Here is a 22,427-nt window from a genome sequence, read left to right on the forward strand (position 1 = left end):
CTAAATAAAATGCAAAAAAGGGCTGGGGACGTGGCTCAGTGGTTAAGTGCCCCTCAGTTCAATCCTAATGCCCCACCTCAAAAAATATGAAATCATGTATTTTATGTTTTACCACTAAGACAAAAAGTAAACCAAAGTGTTTGTTTCCAGTAGGAGATTCATCTTAAGAAATCAGTGTATAAGGACAGAGTAAGTTTTACATACTACTTTGATATAAATGAAACAAATGCACAATAAAATATCAACGAAATGTTATATACTCAACAAAACCAGATCATGTAAATGAAGAAAGGTTAATCTGCAAAAAGAACTAAAGTACCTCTGCATTATTATAAAATGCTGTGCTATTTTTTTCTTGCACATCTTCCCCTCGGGCTGTAAAAAACGTTAGTGGGTAGAAATCCTTGTGTGCTGGTTGCTTTCCACTGGCCATCAGTTTACCCTCATAGAAAAGCTCAGAGGTATAACTACAGAGAAAGAAAAAAAGTAATCAATCATCGAAATTAATTTCACACCCTACACACACACAAATCAGTCAATTCTAAAAACACTGCTTTCTGCAGTGGTTAATTTTAGTATCAACACTGAATACCTAGGATACTGATAAGTTCTTCAAATATAAACCACAGCAAAAACAACAGAGAAAGCTCCTGGTGTACTATTGTTCAATGGTTTGATGTGGGTAAGGTCTACCAGAATATAGAGAGAAAAGGAAAAAATGATAACTGTCCAATACTAGTTGAGATCTTTGATCTAGGAGAAAATTTGTTAACCAGCACATTTTCTTGATTGGTACTTCTCCCTCTGTGAGTCATACAACTATCCAATCATGCATCACATAATGATTTGGGTCAATGATGGGCCCATATTCCACAGCAATCCCACAAGATTACAATGGAACTGAAAAATTCCCATCGCAGCCAACACAGCTTTGGAACGCAATTGTGTACCATGTTTGTGGTGATGCTGGTATAAACAAACCTATTGTTTGCACTTCCAGTTGTAAAAAAATACATAAAAATTTGTTTAAAAAGTCTAGCACATACATTACGTACAGCACATCATGCTTGATAATGATAATATGACTAGTTTACTGGTTTATGTATTTATAATGTTTTTATCATTATTCTAGGGTGTACTGCTCCTACTTATTTAAAAAGTTTACTGTAAAATAGTATGCCATGGCTGGCATGGTGATGCACACCTGTAATCCCAGCAACTTGGGAGACTTAGGCAGGAGGATCCCAAGTTCAAGGCCAGCCCAACAACTTGGCAAGGCCCTAAGCAACTTACTGAGACCCTATCTCAAAATAAAAAATAAAAAAAAAAGAGCTGGGGATGTTGCTCAGAGGTAGTGCGCCCATGGGTTCAATCCCTGGTACCAAAAAAATATAAAATAAAATAAAATAAAAAATAGAAAAAAAAATAGATTCTGTAACAGAGTCAGAGACAGATAAACAAACTACTATATATGGTTTGTCAGTATATTTCTTTATTACAGCACGCAGTTTTTCCACATAGATTACATATTTAGTCATAGAAAAATATACATCAGAGCTAGAACCTCAAGTTTTAGTTACCAGAGCTGCCTTTGGAGGGAGGAGGGATCACAACTTTGACTTTTGATATTTTAAAAAAATATACAGTTAAATAGAATTTACAACAGTAGGACCACCATTTCATCTCCTGGGAATAACCTGTCCCTATAATAAGCTGATCTGAGTCCCCCCACAAGAGACAGCAAAAAGTGTGAATCAGAGAGGGCAGTTCACACCTACTTGATGATAGCTTCATGGGAGCGGTAGTTCTCACACAGGAGGATCCTACATGGAAACTCTGCAGGGTAATGCTCATAGAGTCGATCAAGTAATGAAACATGAAGGTTTCTTTCCCTGGCGAATTCGCTGTAAACAAAAGGACTGAGCTGTAACAGACAAACATACAGAGAAAATTTAACTAAATATACAATTAGCATTCTTTAACCTGCTTATAAAATAACCACTGTGCTAAAACTTCTGATGTACTAAATCCCAAAATGCTAAGTGCTGTAACATGCAAAATCTGTACTCATTTCTATGAACCCTTTTATTATTATAAGGAACTAGGCTAAAATTTCTAATTCTTCATTGCAGTATGCAACACAAACCTAGAGTTTGTACACACTGGTTAATAAAGAGCTTCTCCAATAAAATAATAAATGATGATTACTTCAGTAATTTTAGGAATGCAACTCATAGCAGCATTGGGGGAGTCACATCAATCATCTTACCAAAACTGATTATTTCAAATAATGAGCTGGTAGGACATACAGATTATGACTAAAATTATTTTTAATTATTATCAAGACAACCTCCATTTCTTTTTCTGGTACTGGGGATTAAACCCAGGACCTTGCATATGCTAGGCAATGGTTCTAAAACTAAGCCACATCCCCAGCCCTTCTGTTTTTGTATTTTTGAGATAGAGTTAGGTAGTTTGCCTGAGCTGGGCTCAAACTTTCAATCCTCCTTCCTCAGTCTCCTGAGTAGCTGGGATTACAGGTAAGCACAATGCTATCTAAATCAAAACAACACTCTTGGCCTCATAAAGTAGAAGGAGTAATTCTAGGCTATACCTTTTATTGATAAAGAACAAAACTAAACTACTTTAGGCAAAGGAATAAAAACAGAATTTGCTCCTTCATAAAAACCTCCTTCCTGACAGCTCTAACACTATACAGGTGTAATCTGAATCAGCTGTGGCAAAAGAGAAAGAACTCGAAATGGCAACTTTGAAAAATAGACATCCTAATAGAAAAATTGTGCTTCTTTCTCATAAATAAGTATTCAAATACATAAAAATAGGTATTCAAATACATAAAATCTGACCTATTCTTTGATATTTCAACTACAAATTTTAATTAAGTCCTTAGTTTTTTATGACAAAAAAACTAACCCTTCACAAAAACAAATGAGAGACAGAAATTGGGGGATTATAAGGTAGATAATTTAAATTCTATTCTATAAGGAAAAGTAAGAAACTGGGGTATAGCTCAGAGGTAGAGCACTTTGCTTAGCCTAAGTTCAATCCCCAACATCATGCTGAAAAAAAATAAGAATCAAATATTCTTTCTATAAAGAAATGAGCTTCAAATTAACAAATGTTAAGATAAAAACAACATTGATAAGACTCATTTACTCCAAATTGTCTGTCTAAACAAAGAAGAAAAAAGTGGTGGAGTAGTAATTTTTCTTCAGAGATATCAGAATTTTTCACCATTAGTATAAAAATACTTAAAAGTACTTAATCTGTAACACATGGCACAATTTCATAGGGTGTTTCAGAAAACAGAATTTTTTTTTTTTTTTTTGTGGTGCTGGTGATTTGAGCCCAGGGCCTTGTGCTTGCAAGGCAAGCACGCTACCAATTGAGCTATATCCCCAGCCCCAGAAAACAGAATGTTAAACACCAAAATATAAATTTAAAGTTACTTTCAATATGCTTGATGACTAAAAGCAAAGTACCTGCATGTGATCACCAGCCAAAACAATCCGGGTACTTTTAGTTGCTAATGCTAGAGGCATAATGGTTTCACACTCCATGGCCTGGGCAGCTTCATCTAGCAAAATGTGCGTAAAAAACCCTGGAAAAACAGAGCAAACACAGCAAGGTATATTATGGCAACAACAGAGGTAGAAATCACTGTTTTCTGCCAAGAAGGGAGTTCAGCTTGTTAATCTAGAAGTGGGAATACTTTTAAGACCTATCCTCAATTTAGAAAATCATCAATTACAATCATCACTTAAAAAATAAGGGTTTAAAAAAGAATGACTCAGTAACGTATACGTAAACACTTGCATCTAGTGCTAGTAGCTCAAAGACTGTGAAATCAGTATATATAGAAAAGAATTTTTAAAAGTACAAGATGGTGGCTTTTGACCAAAAGAAGGGCAACTAAACAACTGACAGCCCCAAAGTTCTTCCAACTATTTATTTGCAAAAACACTAAAAATAAAATGGCAGTTCTTAAGTAATTTTACCCTAAACATACATAATAGACATTAAAGAAAAACACTCAAATCTAATATGAAGGAGAAAGTTATGAAAATCATATTCAAATCTAACATAAAGGAGAACATTATAACTTTGGACTACAAACAATGAGAATCTTATTTGCAAACTCACTAATTTGAGTATTTAGGTATACTGTTCATATAGAGTCCAGCATTGTTTAATAACAGGGATGTGTTTCAAGAAATGCAACATGAGGCAATTCTGTCATTGTATGAATGTCACAGAGTATACTTACATTAATCTAGATGGTACAGCCTGCTATACATCTAGACAACTTGGGTGTGTGTGTGTGTGTGTGTGTGTGTGTGTGTGTGTTAGTTACAGTCTTTGCTCCTAGGTCTATGATGAACAAAATAACAAGATCAAATCAAACAAGAGAAAATAATGCAATCATCGATGCAATAAACATGAGATAGATGAGTAAACTTTTTGTAGAGGTAGGAATACATGTTAAAATAACAATAAAAAGTATACTTCAGCAGCTGGGCACAGTGCCGATAGTCCCAGTTACTTAGGACACTGAGGCAGGATAATCACTTGAGCCCAGCAGTTCAACCCAGCCCACTTAACACAGCAAGATCCCATCTCAAGAAAGGAAGTATATTAATAATATAAACCAGGAACCCAGTTGTCTATTATCATTACCAAGTATTATGCACAATTCATAACTGTATATGCTACACTTTTATACAAATTGGCAGCACAGTAGGTCTCCTTCCACCAGCGTCACTAAAAACATGTGAGTAATGTGTTATGCTTCAATTTTACAATGGCTATGATGTCACCAGGCAATGGAATTTTACAACTCTTAACAAAGACTCTCATGGGACCACCATCATGTACACAGTCCATGGTTGACTGAAACCTCATTATGTGGTGCATGACTCTCTCTCTCTCTCTCTCTCTCCATTTGTGTGTGTGTGTGTATGTGTGTATAAGTAACTTTTTAGGCTAAGGCCTTAACCTGGTTTAAAAACAAATCACTACTCTAGAAATACAGGGTCTGAGAACAAATGTTAAAAATACATACTATCACCAGGTGCAGTGGGGCATGTCTATAACCCAGCAACTCAGGAGGCTGAGACAGGAAGACTGCCAAGTTTGAGGCCAGACTCAGCAGCCTAGCAAGTGCCTAAGCAACTGAGACCCTGTCTCAAAAGACTGACTGACTGACTGACTGAATGAATGAATGAATGAATGAATGAATGAATGAATGATAAAAAGGGCTGGGGATGCAGCTCAGTGGTAAAGCATCCCTGGGTTCAATCCCCAGTTACCAACACTGTAAAAAAACACATTATCTGATGTTTTCCAGATAAAACACCTACAGTAGGAGGCATCCTGCATCTTGGTTGCTGTTGCCATTCACACTAGGGCAGCGGGTTATGTACACAGGAAGGAGGAAAATGTTCCTTTGCCCCTAAGAGGGGAAAAAAGAGGTAAAACCCTCCTTGCTGATTGAATGAAGAAGTCCCCCCAGCACACTACCAACTCACTATATAGGAAGGGCTCTCCTTTTTACAAACACAGCAAAAGACAGAAAGTAGTTTCTCAAGAGAATGGAAAGTGGTCAATCTATAGAGGCCAGTTGCATAATGGATTAACCAGCCTTCTGGGAGTTAGTTTAAAAAAACCTATTTCTATAAACTTAAAGAATTCCAAACAGGGTTTTCAAGATGGCGGCCTAGAGGGTGGCTGCATTACGTGTTGCTCCAGAACTCAGGATTCAAGAGAGGAGATATTGAGACGCTTGGGACCAACTCAAAGTAGCCGGGTGACTCTCACCCCCTGGGGGGGCATCCCGGATGGGACGGGGGTCCCGGAACGCAGGAAACTTTGTGAAGTAGAACTGCCGGCGAGACGCCCCTCCCCCCCGCTGGAGCGCCATAGAGGAGGCCGGTCGGCACAGCGCTGGGACTCGGAGCTGCCACTGGGGCTCCGGCGGCTGCCCGGGGGAGGAGAGGCGGGGAGAACTGTGTGGACTCAGGACACCAGGGCCTGCCCTGAGGAGGAGGAGAGGAGCGTGGCCACTTGGATTCGGAGAGACTGCGCCAGAGCTGCAGGCGGTTGCCAGAGGAGAAGCCGCGCGGCGAGCTGTTTGGAATCAGAACGACGCTTCTGAACCCCGGGGCCTGCCCTGAGGACGAGGAGGAAGAGGAGCAGCCGCTTGGATTCGGGCGACTATACGGGAACTACAGGCGGTTGCCAGAGAAGGGGCTGCGTGGCGAGCTGTTTGGACCCTGACCACTTCTGAACCCCGGGGCCTGCCCGGAGGAGTAGGAGAAGGAGGAGAAGGAGCGCGGCGGGTCCTTTGGACTCGCAGTGACTGCATTAGCGCTCCAGGCGGCTGCTCAGAGGAGAAGGCGAGTGGTGAGTTATTTGGTCTTAAAGTGACAGCTCCTGAACACAGGGGGGCTGCCTGGAGGAGAAGCGTGGTGGGACGCTTGGTCTTGAGGGACCACACCAGAGCTCCGGGCGGTGGCCCAGAGGACCCGTGCAGCGGGTCACGTGGATTCAGAGCCACTCAGAGGGACTGCTCCTGAACACCCGGGGGGTTATCTGGAGAAGGAGGAGGAACGGGCAGGGTCACTTCGACTCGGAGTGATTGATTGCCCCGGGCTACGGGTGGTTGGTGGGAGGAGGAGGCACGAAGTGAGTTTCTTGGACTCCTAGTGACCGCACCGGCATACTGGGCAGCTGTCTGGAGGAAGAGGCCTGTGGCGGGTCTCTGGGACTCAGAGCGATTGTTCGGGGCCACAGGTGGCTGCTCAGAGGAGGGGCCACGCAGCCAGGCGATTAGGTGCAGAACAGGGTCCCAGGATCTAGGAGGCTTCTGGGTGGAAGAGCCGCACAGAGACAGGCTTAGGGCGGAGCGAAGGTTCCAGGCCTATGGGCAAATTCTCTGAGGAGGGGCAGCCTAAGGAGATTCATCTGCGAAGGGTGAGGCTCCCAGGCCCAGGAGGTAGGGCCGGGCCCCTGGAAACTTTGCAGAGGAAGGCAGCCCAGCCCAGGCAGTAGATGTAAATTGAGGGGAACCTCTAGGAGGAAACTGACCAGCGAGACCTCCCCACCGGGTGAGTCTTCCCTGCTGGGTGAGGTTTCCCACAAGGACGGTAAAACCAGAGGCTCAGGCCCAAACAGGCCTTGCCTCAGCCCACAGCCTAGGTCCCCTTTGGATGACCATTGGTCAACAAGTGGAGGCACCTCTGCCCACTAGCAGGGAATATACCCCACCTGAAGGCCACCACTCCTAGAGAGGCAGCTTCCTTGTGGAGCACCGCATTATCAACCTCCTCCAAGACTTCAGCCTACTGAAGGCTAAGAGGGGATATATATAGAAATCTTCAGGGTCATTGTAAATCAACAGAGGAAATCTGCAATATCTCAGCGGTCCACTGATATCTGAACAACATGAGAAAACAAGGAAAGAAAATGCTGCAAACAAATCTAGATGTTACATCAATAAAACCCAATGACAGCATGGCAGAAGAAATGACAGAAAAGGAGTTCAGAATGTACATAATTAAAATGATCAGAGAAGCAAACGAGGAGATGAAAGAGCAAATGCAAGCATTGAATGATGAGATGAAAGAGCAAATGCAAGCATTGATTGATCGCACCAATCGACAGTTAAAAGAGCAAATACAGGAAGCAAAAGATCATTTCAATAAAGAGTTAGAGATATTGAAAAAAAACCAAACAGAAATCCTTGACATGAAGGAAACAATAAACCAAATTAAGAACTCCATAGAAAGCATATCCAATAGGATAGAACACCTGGAAGACAGAACCTCAGACATTGAAGACAAAATATTTAACCTTGAAAACAAAGCTGAACAAACAGAGAAGATGGTAAGAAATCATGAACAGAATCTACAAGAACTATGGGATATCATGAAAAGGCCAAATTTAAGAATTATTGGGATTGAGGAAGGCCTAGAGAAACAAGCCAAAGGAATGAACAACCTATTCAATGAAATAATATCAGAAAATTTCCCAAATCTGAAGAATGAAATGGAAAATCAAGTTCAAGAGGCTTACAGGACTCCAAATACACAAAATTACAACAGACCCACACCAAGGCACATTATAATGAAAATACCTAACATACAAAATAAAGACAGAATTTTAAAGGCTGTGAGAGAAAAGAACCAAATTACATTCAGGGGGAAACCAATACGCATATCAGCAGATTTTTCAATCCAGACCCTAAAAGCTAGAAGGTCCTGGAACAACATTTTTCAAGCCCTGAAAGAAAATGGATGCCAACCAAGAATCTTATACCCAGCAAAACTTACCTTCAAATTTGACGATGAAATAAAATCCTTCCATGATAAACAAAAGCTAAAAGAATTTACAAAAAGAAAGCCAGCATTACAGAACATTCTCAACAAAATATTCCATGAGGAAGAGATGAAAAACAAAGAAGCAAATCAGCAAAGAGAGGAATTATCCTAAAGGAATTGTCAAATAAAGGAGGAAACAAGTTGTGTCAAACAAATAAATAAACAAAATTTTAAAAATGAACCAAATGACCGGGAAACCAAATCATTTCTCTATAATAACCCTGAACGTTAATGGCCTGAATTCATCAATCAAAAGACATAGATTGGCAGACTGGATTAAAAAGAAAGATCCAACAATATGTTGCCTGCAAGAGACTCACCTCATAGAAAAAGATACCCATAGATTAAAGGTGAAAGGATGGGGAAAAACATACCATGCACATGGACTCAGCAAAAAAGCTGGAGTATCCATCCTCATTTCCGATAATGTGGACTTCAAGCCAAAGTTAGTCAGAAGGGATAAAGAAGGTTATTTCATACTGCTTAAGGGAAGCATAAATCAGCAAGATATAACAATCATAAACATCTATGCCCCAAACAGTGGCTCATCTATGTATGTCAAACAAATCCTTCTCAATTTCAGAAACCAAATAGACCACAACACAATAATACTAGGTGATTTTAACACACCGCTCTCACCACTGGACAGATCTTCCAGACAAAAATTGAGCAAAGAAACCATAGATCTCAACAACACAATCAATAATTTAGACTTAACGGACATTTATAGAATATTCCATCCAACCAAGAGTGAATACACTTTCTTCTCAGCAGCACATGGATCCTTCTCTAAAATAGACCATATATTATGCCACAAAGCTAATGTTAGCAAATACAAGAAGATAGAGACACTAGCATGTATTCTATCAGATCATAATGGATTGAAGTTAGAAATAAATGAAAGAGTAAAACACAGAAACTATTCCAACATCTGGAGGTTAAACAATATGCTATTATATGATGAATGGATAACAGAAGATATTAAGAAGGAAATTAAAAAATTCTTAGAGGTAAATGAGAACAAAGAAACATCATATCAAAACCTCTGGGACACTATGAAAGCAGTACTTAGAGGGAAATTTATTTCATGGAGCGCATTTAATAAAAGAAGTAAAACTCAACAAATAAACAACCTAACACTACAGCTCAAAGCCTTAGAAAAAGAAGAACAGAACAGCACCAAAAGTAGTAGAAGACAGGAAATTGTTAAACTCAGAGCTGAAATCAATGAAATTGAAACAAAAGAAACAATACAAAAAATTGACAAAATAAATAGTTGGTTCTTCGAAAAAATAAACAAAATTGATAAACCTTTAGCCACACTAACAAAGAGAAGACGAGAGAAAACCCAAATCACTAAAATTCGGAATGAACAAGGAAATATCACTACAGACAGGATGGAAATACAAAACATAATTAGAAGCTATTTTGAAAATCTATACTCCAACAAAATAGAAAATTTCGAAGACATCAACAGGTTTCTAGAGACATATGAATTGCCTAAACTGAATGAGGAGGACATAAACAATTTAAATAGACCAATTTCAAGTACTGAAATAGAAGAAGTCATCAAAAGCCTACCAACAAAGAAAAGTCCGGGACCAGATGGGTTCTCAGCCGAGTTCTACAAAACCTTTAAGGAAGAGCTCATTCCAATACTTCTCAAAGTATTCCATAAAATAGAAGAGGAGGGAACCCTCCCAAACTCATTCTATGAAGCCAATATCACACTGATACCTAAACCAGACAGAGACTCATCAAGGAAAGAAAATTTCAGACCAATATCCTTAATGAACATCGACGCAAAAATTCTCAACAAAATTTTAGCAAATCGCATACAAAAACATATTAAAAAGATAGTGCACCATGATCAAGTGGGTTTCATCCCAGGGATGCAAGGTTGGTTCAACATCAGGAAATCAATAAACGTAATTCACCATATTAATAGACTTAAAGTCAAGAATCACATGATTATTTCAATAGACGCAGAAAAAGCATTTGATAAAATACAGCACCCCTTCATGCTCAAAACACTAGAACAAATAGGGATAGTGGGAACATTCCTTAATATTGTAAAGGCCATTTATGCTAAGCCCATGGCTAATATCATTCTAAATGGTGAAAAGCTGAAAGCATTCCCCCTAAAAACTGGAACAAGGCAGGGATGCCCTCTTTCACCACTTCTATTCAACATCGTTCTTGAGACTCTGGCCAGAGCAATTAGACAAACCAAAGAAATTAAAGGGATACGAATTGGAAAAGAAGAACTCAAACTATCCCTGTTCGCTGATGACATGATTATATATTTAGAGGAACCTGGAAATTCCACCAGAAAACTCTTAGAACTCATAAGTGATTTCAGTAAAGTAGCAGGTTACAAGATCAATGCCCATAAATCCAACGCATTTTTATACATAAGTGATGAATCTTCAGAAAGAGAAATTAGGAAAACTACCCCATTCACAATAGCCTCGAAAAAAATAAAATACTTGGGAATCAATCTCACAAAAGAGGTGAAAGACCTCTACAATGAGAACTATACAACACTAAAGAAAGAAATTAAAGAACACCTTAGAAGATGGAAAGATCTTCCATGTTCTTGGATAGGAAGAATTAATATTGTCAAAATGGCCATACTACCTAAAGTGCTATACAAATTCAATGCAATTCCAATTAAAATCCCAATGACGTACCTTACAGAAATAGAGCAGGCAATTATGAAATTCATCTGGAAGAATAAGAAACCCAGAATAGCTAAAGCAATCCTTAGCAGGAAGAGTGAAACAGGGGGTATTGCAATACCAGATCTTCAACTCTACTACAAAGCAATAGTAACAAAAACGGCATGGTATTGGTACCAAAATAGAAAGGTAGATCAATGGTACAGAATAGAGGACACGGACACAAACCCAAATAAATACAATTTTCTCATACTAGACAAAGGGGCAAAAAATATGCAATGGAGAAAAGATAGCCTCTTCAACAAATGGTGCTGGGAGAATTGGAAATCCATATGCAACAGAATGAAACTAAACCCATATCTCTCACCATGCACGAAACTAAACTCAAAATGGATTAAGGACCTCGGAATCAGACCAGAGACCCTGCAGATTATAGAAGAAAAAGTAGGTCCAAATCTTCACCTTGTTGGTCTAGGACCAGACTTCCTTAACAGGACTCCCATAGCACAAGAAATAAAAGCTAGAATCAACCACTGGGATAGATTCAAACTAAAAAGCTTTCTCTCAGCAAAGGAAACTATCAGCAATGCGAAGAAAGAGCCTACAGAGTGGGAGAATATCTTTGCCAATCATACTTCAGATAGAGCACTAATCTCCAGAATCTATAAAGAACTCAAAAAACTCTACTCCAAGAATTCAAACAGTCCAGTCAACAAATGGGCTAAGGAAATGAATAGACACTTCACAGAAGAAGATCTACAAGCAATCAACAAACATATGGAAAAATGTTCAACATCTCTAGTAATAAGAGAAATGCAAATCAAAACCACCCTAAGGTTCCATCTCACCCCAATTAGAATGGCGATTATCAAGAATACGAGCAACAACAGGTGTTGGCGAGGATGTGGGGAGAAAGGTACACTCATACACTGCTGGTGGGGCTGCAAATTAGTGCAGCCGCTATGGAAAGCAGTGTGGAGATTCCTTAGAAAACTTGGAATGGAACCACCATTTGACCCAGCTATCCCACTCCTTGGCCTATACCCAAAGGACTTAAAATCTGCATACTACAGAAATACAGCCACATCAATGTTCATAGCTGCTCAATTCACAATAGCCAGACTGTGGAACCAACCTAGATGCCCTTCAATTGATGAGTGGATAAAGAAACTGTGGTATATATATACTATGGAATATTACTCAGCCATAAAGAATGATAAAATTATGCCATTTGCAGGCAAATGGATGAAATTGGAGAATATCATGCTAAGTGAGATAAGCCAATCTCAAAAAGCCAAAGGACGAATGATATCGCTAATAAGTGGAGGTTGACACATAATGGGGGGGAGGGAAGGGTTAGAGTTAGGGTTAGGGAGGGGGGCAAGTATAGAGGAAGGAACTACTGTATAGAGGGTAAAGAGGGGTGGGAGGGGTGGGGGGAAGGGAAAAAAATAACAGAATGAATCAAACAACATTGCTCTATGTAAATTTATGATTACACAAATGGTATGCCTTTACGCCATGTACAAACAGAGAAACAACATGTATCCCATTTGTTTACAATAAAAAAAAAAAAAAAAAAAAAAAAAAGAATTCCAAACAATTGGTTTATATAATTTTCTAAAGCAACCTGTTTTTAGGTAAGAACTTCCTAAATTTTACTGGTTGGCAGTAATAACCGTTATCATCACCCATTCAAACAAATGGCTATAAGTGACACCACAAGTTATCTATAACTGTAAATCTATTTATCAACAGTGGCCGAAGCATGACATAGCCACATGCATTCTTCTTTCTGTTGAGAATTCATGCTTTTATTTTAAAGGATCAAGAAAAACAACTACAAAACATGGGATCAAACTGGGAAAACTAGTGGAAAAATTAATTTTCATTACATAACAACTTAATAGAGCTACACTTCCATAAGGAATTGGATAAATCATGAAAATGTTCACAACTGATTAAGCTAGAAAAAGTAACTTGATCAAACTGACTTAATTTAAGACTTATTTTCTCATCTATAGAATCACCCTCAAAAGGGTCAATATGAGAACTGAATGAAATGAAGCATTACTATCCAGAACAAAGGTCCCAGTCAACTTTCAACAGAGATGATCCTGTACTCTAGTTCTCCAAAGTCATTCTTCACTCTTTCTCACAAAAAAATACTGTTTAGTAGGCTTAGGTTTTTTTATCTATGTAGCAAATATGGGGCGTATGATCATAAAGTAATGAGACTGATTGTTAAATAAACATACCAAAATTTATATTTCAAGTAAGTGTTGTTCCAGTCAAAGAAGTCACTTGGGACGAAATATAACTCATTCCAATGATACTGCCACTGTTCAAACATTTTGAACCTCTGCTTTTGTAACCGCCCTCACCAGCCAGCTATGAGCTGCATGTACAAAAAAATAAGTCTCATTACATGAGAGGCACATCTGGTTTTTTTCCTCCCTAATGGTATTGCCCAGTTTAATCATCTATCTTATTCATAATACATGTCTTGGAAAGATTTAAGCTTTTCTAAAATTAAATCTACACTCAATAAATTTTTCTTAAAAAAAAGGTTGGCCACCATTTCATTTAAGATAAACAGACATTTATCAGGGCTTCCAGGTATCTCTATTCTGGGCTAGATGCCAGGAGTACAAGGTGAAGAGAACAGTCTCTTCCTTCCAGGGACTTGGATGTTCAAAAGAATTTGTCGCTGGCTCTGAAAGCAATTCCAAAAGGAGAAGGTAAAAAATTTTGAGCAATGTCAACAATTATGACAGTAATAAATGAGTATCCTTCTAAAGCATCTGAAGTGATACTTCTTTTTGATTTTTAAGTTCCACCATACTATCAGAACAAGCTGTTATCTTCTATCTGGACTTGAGTAATATTAGATTTGATTTTACATAGTTCCAATATGTAAATGTAATAGTATGTCATAAAAAATCCTATAATGCTTGCTGTCTCTACACTGAATAATGTAAAAGCAAATCTAGACAGAAACTTGAGAAAATTATTTTTAAAAAAACCACCAACACCATCCAAATTTGAATTCCTCATGTGTTATATATAAATCACACCTGACCAATGGAATAACATGAAAATGTCTAGGGTTTGGATAGTTTTTTCAGTACAGGGGCACACATTATTTTAGGGTTTGTGGGCCACAGTCTTTGCTGCAACTACTGAACTCAGGTGTTGCAGCACAAAAGAATTTACGGAAAAGAATCAGGCAACGAAATGGACACAGGCAGCTATGTCCCGTCTAGTAAAACTTCACGAGCAAACACAGGGAGTAGGCAGATTTGGTCCAGGGCTACAGACTGGCAGCCTCTGACTTAGACTGAATACACAAGCCCTGACCCTGGGAGACACTCTACATGGAGGCGGGAGTCAGCATACCAGGTTCAAGGTCCAACTGACAGAGGTACTGGGAAGTATTCAATGTAACCACCACCACTCGATGTTTGAGAATATCTTCTTTCTGTGGCATCTGAAAGGTGGAATGTGCGCTTGAGATCAAACAGTACTGATGCACAACTGGGTGGACAGTCTTTACCCAGCGATTTCGGAAATAAACCCTATAAAAAAAGATAATATTTCTGATATACATTTATCAATATCTTAACAGTATCTGATTATTAAAATATTGACACTGTTATTTTCCAATTTCTAGAAATTAACAAACTTCATAATTACTAATTAACACTATTAGAATTTAACATAAAACTGCCACTATATCCACTGTGACTTCTCCCAGACAAGAAAAAAAAAAAAAAAAAAGATTTAAATAGAAAGCATAAGTGCTACCACAAAATAAATATCTAATAATTTTTAAGGGTTCAGATTACTCTTTCAACAGAATGGTGCACAAGATTTACACACATTATGGGTTTTTAATTAATTTCAAAACTGTTCTATGGAATTACTTTTCTAAAATATTCTTACAAAAAATACTGAACTCACATTTTAGTTATTCATGCTAATAAAAAGTATGAAACTTCATACTTATAACACAAATTCCAGTTATTTGCATTTTACCTTAGAAAACTTCTTATACCTATATCTAAATAGACCTCTGAGATTCTGGACAGTTAAAAACAAATTTAAATTCTGAACAATCAGAAGTATTAAAGAGTATAAACTTTAAGAAAGTGCATCTCTTCCATTAATTGCAACAGAAAAATATTCATAGCTTCAAGTTACAGAGCACCAAGATGCTACAGAAATGACTCATCCATCCATCCACCCATCCATCTCTCACTCCTCCAACATAACAAAAATGGGGCATCTACTATGCTATACTATGGAAACAGACCACACAGGGCCTGAGAATAATCATAAAGGCTCTAGATTTACCCTGAGTTTAATGAAAAAAGCCATCGGAATTTGACAAGACAATCATACAATATGACTTATACAGGACCACTCAATTTCTCTGGTCAGAATATGTTGGGGGAGAGAATTAGACAATGGTATGCTGGTAAATGTTTAACAACCAGTTGGGGAGGAGGGACTGATTTGTAGTGCTTGCTGATTTCCTTGGTGTAAAAACTATTACCACGGCCAGTTTTCAAGTTACTAGTATATGTCACTGAACATGAACATGTGAAGATATGCACATGATTGGCTCTCACAAGCCAGTACAATTTAACAACAACACGCCTCTGGGTGGGACGGAGATAAGGGCAGTGAGATCAGTTAGGAGGTTATTGAAAGACCTGAATAAGAGAAGATGGTGGCTTGGACTAAGATGGTAACAATGGAGATGTGAAAATGGTCACATTCATTAAATGTTGTAAGAATAATGCCAACAGGGGCTGGAGATGTAGCTCAGTGGTAGAATGCTTGCTGAGTACTGTGTGGCCATCGATTCAATACATAGTACCTCCAAAAAAAAAAAAAAAAAAAAGTCATGCCAATAGGATTTTCTAATGAATTAGAGATAAAATTTAAGAGAAAAAGTTGGGCACTGCAGTACACCTATAATCCCAGCAGCTCAGGAGGCTGAGGCAGGAGGATTTATAATTCAAAATTCAAAACCAGTCTCAGCAATTTAGCGAGACCCTGTCTCTAAATAAAAAATTAAAAAGGGCTGGGGATGTAGCTCAGAGGTGGAGTGCCCCTAGTTCATCCCAGGACAAAAAAAAATTAAGAAAAAATGCTGATCGGCTGATCCCGTGGTTTTGAAACTGGAGAAATGGTGGTAGTGTTTACAAAGGAGGTGAAAGAAACAGATTTGGGGTGGGATTAGGGAGTTCAGTCTTGGACATATTGAGTACATTTCCAAGTGGAGATATCCTATATGCAGGATGATACATGTTTAGAGTTCAGGAGAATGCCCAGGTCAAGTGGTACATATTGGGAAAATACGAAGTCTTAAGACTAGATGTGATCACCAAAGAAAAAGATTATATTAAAAAAAGAAAGAAAGAAACTGGACAAAGAATGACTGATAAAACACTCAAACATCTAGAGGTTGGGAAAAGGAGTAGGATACAGTAAGGCAACTGAGAGGGGGCAGTCCCTGAAATGAGAGAATTCAGGAGTGTGTGGAGTATTGGAAACAAAATGAAGAGTGTTTCAAGAGAGAAATAGATAAAGAGTAACTGCACCCAATGCTGCTAAGAGGCTCAATAAAATAAGAATTGACCACAGGACTTAGAAACAAGGAAAGCATTGGTGACCACAAAATAATGGTTTCAGATTAAAAGCAAAGATGGAAACCTGAATAACTTGGGCTCAAGAGAAAGAGAACAGAAAGTAGAGTCAGAATGTTTAGAAAAGTTTTCATTACAGGAATGCAGATGAGATCAAGGTGGTTTTATAAACCAAAGGGCTTACAGCCAGAACTCAAACCTACATCAGTATGTCTCTGCTCTCATTTCCAAAATGGGTATAATAGCTCAACCTCTCAAGGATTTAGAGAAATCAAATGAGATAACACACATAGACTACACAGCACAATACCTGGCACCAACAAACAGAAGTCCTCTACTTCCCACAGAAAAGCTAAAACTGAAACCAGAGTTTTTGTTTGTTTGTTTGTTTGTTTGACAGCACTAGGAATTGAATCTAGGGGCACTTCACCACAGAGCCACATTCCCAGTCCTTTTAATTCTTTATTTTAAGACAGGTTCTCATTAAGTTGCTTCGGGCCTCACTGAGGCTGGCCTCAGCCTCCTGAGCCACTGGGATTACAAGCAAGCACCACCATGACCAGCTTTGAAACCAGCATTTCTAATACTTAGCTAATATTCCATTTACAACACACAAATGCAAAAGGTAATATCATGGCATGAATACAGGCAATTAAAACAAATACTCCATACAAACTCATCTCAACTTCTACAATCTGTTCTCAAGCTCCGCGAAACATGTAACATAGGGTTTTTTTTATTTTAAACAAAGCAAAAAGCATGTTTAATAAATGTCTCAATATCAACTATAATTAAAGAATAATATATTTTTAAAACACTACTGTGATAAGGACTATAAACTTGGTCACAGTTTAGAATTATCACTTCTAAAAGATATGAAACTTTCAAACAACATCTACATTTTAATAAAACAAGTGTAATCAGATCAGCAAAGTAAATTTACTTTTAAATAATATCTCATTTTACAAGTTGTTCACGACTCCATTCACATTAACCATAGTATGTGTAATTAAGCATATAAACAATTAAGACTTAAACTCCAAGATGTTAGTAGTGTTAATCTCTGGCTACTGAAGTTATAATTTTTATCTTCTTCTTTGTGATTATTTATTTCAATGAATATTTCATTTTAAAAAATAGAAAATAGAAAAGAATGATTTTTGAAATTACTTATCAACTAACTCCAAGAACCTGCTTATTCCTCAAAGGAAAAAATTTAAAACCTAAGTTCTAAATGTCATTACTGACTTTTTCACAGTTACTTTGGAAAGCTACCTCGAGCTGAAGCTGTAAGAATTGAAAGCTTGATCTCTTGATAATTTTATTAAAAGTACAACACTCTAATACTTTTTAAAGATTTAAATATTTTCTCTGTATTTTCATTTTGTGCAATATTTAATAAGACAGATGCTTTCATTAAGATTATTTAAAATACATCTAACATTTTTCAAAATCTGATAGTAAAAAATGACACTTCAAGCCCATAGTGTAAAATATAGGACTGGGGATGTAGTGCAGAGTGTAGAGTGCTTGCTTAGGGTGCGCAAACCCGGGGTCCACTCCCAGCACCTCGGGAGGGATGGGCAGTGTGGAGATGAGCCTGTACACTGGCACAAGCCAGAACTCAAAATAAAAAGAGCTGGGGGTACAGCTCAGTGGTAGATCACCCAGAGTTCAATACCCAGTACCACTAAAAAAAAAAAAAAAAAAAGTTCAAACACTTAATTGATTCCAGTTGAGTGATTGACGTATTTTCTAGAAACAATTCAAATATCCCATATGATTTACAATGATTCTTAAAATAGGACATAGTCTAGTAATATATAATTGACCATAGCCTTATTCATGTATTAAATTCATATGCAATAATGAACTCCTGAAATGATATCACTTAAGATATTAAGAATCAGAAAGACCTGATGCCAGAAGAAAATTACATTTTTAAAGAGCTGCCTAAAACAACAAATCTCTTCAGTTTGCCCAGAAAGCAGCCAATTCCCAAAGAGGGCCTCTCCCTGCTATATCCTAATTTTGCCACAACCTGAAGCTGATCCTCAGAATCATGCACAGAAACAAACTGCTTTATCCTATAGTCCATTTATAATCTTCTGATTCTAAATGAAGTAAAAAGCAAAACTAAAGGCAATCTAAACTGGTTCCTAAAACCTCTATCCCCAAATATCTGAAGCTCAGTTCAATTCCTGGCAACTAACAGGATTTTATAAATTTGAATCATATGTAGTATATTTAAACATATTAACTAGTGCTATTTACTCTGGTTAGTCTCACACTATCAAGTTTCCTGGGCTGTGAAGACAGCCAGTTCTTCATCCACCTCACTCCCTGGAGACACTTCTCTCCTTCATGATCAGAGCAGACACTTGGTGCCCTCTGGTGTTTCTTCCCCTGCAGCCTGGGATCATTCAGAAAAAGCTGATCTCAGAGCAGTAAGTCACTCTAATTTTCCCTACTTCACCTCCCAAACTTTTCATGTTTGCTGTTTATGAGAATTTGTAAATTAATCTGAGATATGTAATAATAGATGGTGCTAACAAGTCCATGCATTAATCTCCTTAGAAAACCCATTTGCAAGTCAATACCTTTCCCAAAGAAAAAAACTACAGTGAAGATGCAGGGTTGTATAAAGAAAGTATGCAGAGAAGTCAGGTTTTTTCCTCGCTTTATTCAATTTTCTAAATGAAACCATATGCATTTGAATATATTTTTTCATCTTGGATTGAACCAGTTTCAAGAATAAGAAGAGGGAGATCTTTTTCTAACAGGCAAGTTTCTATATTTGGGCCACCACAACCATACTATACTCTATGAGACTATAATTTCTTATTCTACATATTTAGAGGCACTATATGTTGGATTATAATCTCCAAAAAAAAAAAAAATTTAAATTATGTTTATTTATTTATTTATTTATTTACTTGGACCAGATATTGAACTCAGGGGTACTCGACCACTGAGCCACATCCCCAGCCCTATTTTGTATTTTATTTAGAGACAGGGTCTCACTGAGTTGCTTAGTGCTTCACTTCTGCTGAGACTGGCTTTGAACTCACGATCCTCCTGCCTCAGCCTCCCGAGCCACTGGGATTACAGGTGTGTGCCACCGCGCCCGGACAAAAATATAATTTTAAACAAGAAAAGCTAAATACAACTTCACAAAATGATAAATTTTAATTTCATCAACAGCTCTACCACCCCCAAATATCAAATGAACTATGCTTTCTACCAAGATTTGAGCAGGCTTTACCCCCGTTTCCAAGTCAAGCACACAATGATAACTGAGACTATTACATTTCCCACACAACCTATGCACACAAAACACACAAACACATGCTCTACCAATGATAAAAGCAAAGAAATATCAGAGTGAAAATATTTATGGCAAAAATGCTAGTTACTCAACTTTCACTCAAAGGTGAGCAAGATCAGACTCTGAAGCAAAATAGTTATTGATGAATCTGCCCTTGAATAAATACCACATTTTCACTTAGAGTGATTATTTTCATATATTTTCTTATTAAATACAACTAGATTCTAGTTAAAATAACGAAATAACAATTCCTGCTTTATCTTCTACACTAAAAACAAAACGTAGCATAAAATATTTGTTAACAGGCCATATCACTTTTTTTCCCTCTCTCTTTTTTTTTAATTCAATTCTAAGATCATTTACATGGTTTTGGCTCTGGTAAGAAGTAAATAGCATAATTTCATTTTTCCATGCCTGGGATCAACTAGAAATAAAAAGTTAGTGAATTATGAATCAAAAGTGTGGTTAGAAATTAATTTATAAACAATAATAGTAATTTGAACAACCTAGGTCATGATATATTAGTTGATAAAATGGCAAACTAAACATTAATTCATATAACAATGAAAACAGATGGTATAATAAATAACCATTTAATGATTCTTTATTGTTTTCTGAAGAAAAGGATTTTTATTCCCCCACAATCCTGTATATAAGTACATTTTATGTCCACAAATACTCACAGGACCTTTCTATATCAACTTAAAATTTTCTTTGACACTTTGTCTTTTAAATAGTAGCAAAAAGTTGTAAATACTATTCAATTACATTTTGTTGCAGAAATCATTTCAGTATTTCATGCTTCTCTAATATGTTTCTTCCATGAAATTACCAGCATGATCAGTCAAAATTTTGTTTCCATAAAAAACTGAAACTGCGTGACTACTCTGACACACTAAATATGCGAGAATTTAAATTAAATTTGATTTTGATTTATCATATGTACTATTTTATCATACCAGCTTTTAGAGGTACATACCAAAATTTACTCAGGTTGTAACATTTTTTACACACGAAACTTAAAAAAGGATGTCTTTCTCTGTACTTAATGAATGGTTAAAGATTTTTTTTTTACATTTTGCCTTAATTTAAATTAATTATTCAAAAGACAACCTCTGAATGCCAATACACAATTAAAGATTTTGGAATATCCAAAGTCACTAAAATCTTTGCAGACACCTTTTCTTAAGAATAACAAAGTATGATACAGATACATAATAAGCCTTAAAAAATACCTGAGAGGTCTTGCCTGGGGATTGCCTGCTTCTACATATGGATGTAAATAATCCTTTATGTAGAGATCAGCAGCACTATTAGAATGGGTGCAAATGAGAATCCTGCTGAAATAAATGGTGCAAATAAAAAGAATGATAAAACACAAAACCATTCAAGCAGTATAATACCAAAAAAAAAAAAGCAGTGGCCATCTTAATAGCATACATTTCTGCCAACCTACTCAGTGCTAACATTATTCAATGACGCCTTTAGGAAACTACATTCCTCATTAAGCTACAAAGGAAGTTACCCAAAAGTATTTTAAAATCTATCATATAAATTCTAAATTTTCTAAACCCAGTTTTTTGGGTTTCAACATACATTACAAATCCTTAGCAGACGTCAAGTTTTGATGGCTATTGAAAAACTACCATTTTCTATATTGCTAATTTTTAAAAACAGTGTTTGTAGAGAATTCAAATTTTAGTGCTTCAGTTTTAGGTTTTTTATCTTTTTTCTTTTTCAATCTTTAAGAGATAGATGAAAATTGTCTTGCTGGCACTCATTTTGTAATTAAAACAAGAAGAAAGGTAGTGCCCTGCTCCTGACAAACCAGTATACATCCCAGCTCCTCACCTAGTCTCATGCTGCTGCAGTATGTGCTTCACGGCCTGAGCTAGCGTGAACGTTTTGCCTGTCCCATAGGGTCCGATGATGAGGACAGGTGGCAGCTGGATGGAAAGTGGAGTGGTAATGGCCAGAACAGCTTCTTTCTGTTTTGCATTTAGTCGAGGATCCAACTGTTCATCCCATTGTCTATGGAAAATAAAAATGTTATTTTAAATACAACTTAAATATGACACAAAAGTATCTTGAATTTTACTGAACCACTAAGAACTACTAAAATTACAGCACCTATAACAACTAACGCTTGTTCTAAAACCACTTTTTAGGAAAATTACCCAACAGAGTCACTTAAGAGTGTCTGACCATGTAAGTCATACTTTATCTTGTCCTATTTCAAACACAAAAAATATTTTTGACAACTAATCCAAGGAAAACAAAGCACTTCTAGTCTAGCTGCTGCTGAGTTCATTAAGTAATAATGGCAATGTTTCCCTCCATGACAAAAAAATGCATCAGAAAA

At 37.2% G+C, this 22,427-nt stretch overlaps 1 protein-coding gene across 6 annotated transcripts in view; it reads right to left on the minus strand.

The window, feature by feature from the left end:
- HELZ (helicase with zinc finger) overlaps positions 1-22,427 on the minus strand; it is a 160,964-nt gene that overhangs the window by 65,231 nt on the left and 73,306 nt on the right. For 4 of the 6 annotated variants that reach the window (XM_079131559.1, XM_079131558.1, XM_079131560.1 and 1 more), the window contains 6 exons: positions 21,917-22,096; positions 21,301-21,405; positions 14,480-14,658; positions 3,504-3,622; positions 1,779-1,924; positions 320-467 (listed from right to left, as the gene is read on the minus strand). In XM_079131559.1, coding sequence (XP_078987685.1) covers positions 320-467; positions 1,779-1,924; positions 3,504-3,622; positions 14,480-14,658; positions 21,301-21,405; positions 21,917-22,096 — 877 coding nt within the window. The remainder of the gene's footprint in view (positions 1-319; positions 468-1,778; positions 1,925-3,503; positions 3,623-14,479; positions 14,659-21,300; positions 21,406-21,916; positions 22,097-22,427) is intronic. The other 2 variants (XM_079131562.1, XM_079131563.1) reach the window with 2 other exon arrangements.

Source organism: Sciurus vulgaris, assembly GCF_902686455.1.
Source record: "Sciurus vulgaris genome assembly, chromosome: 3".
In the NCBI taxonomy this organism is placed as follows: domain Eukaryota; kingdom Metazoa; phylum Chordata; class Mammalia; order Rodentia; family Sciuridae; genus Sciurus; species Sciurus vulgaris.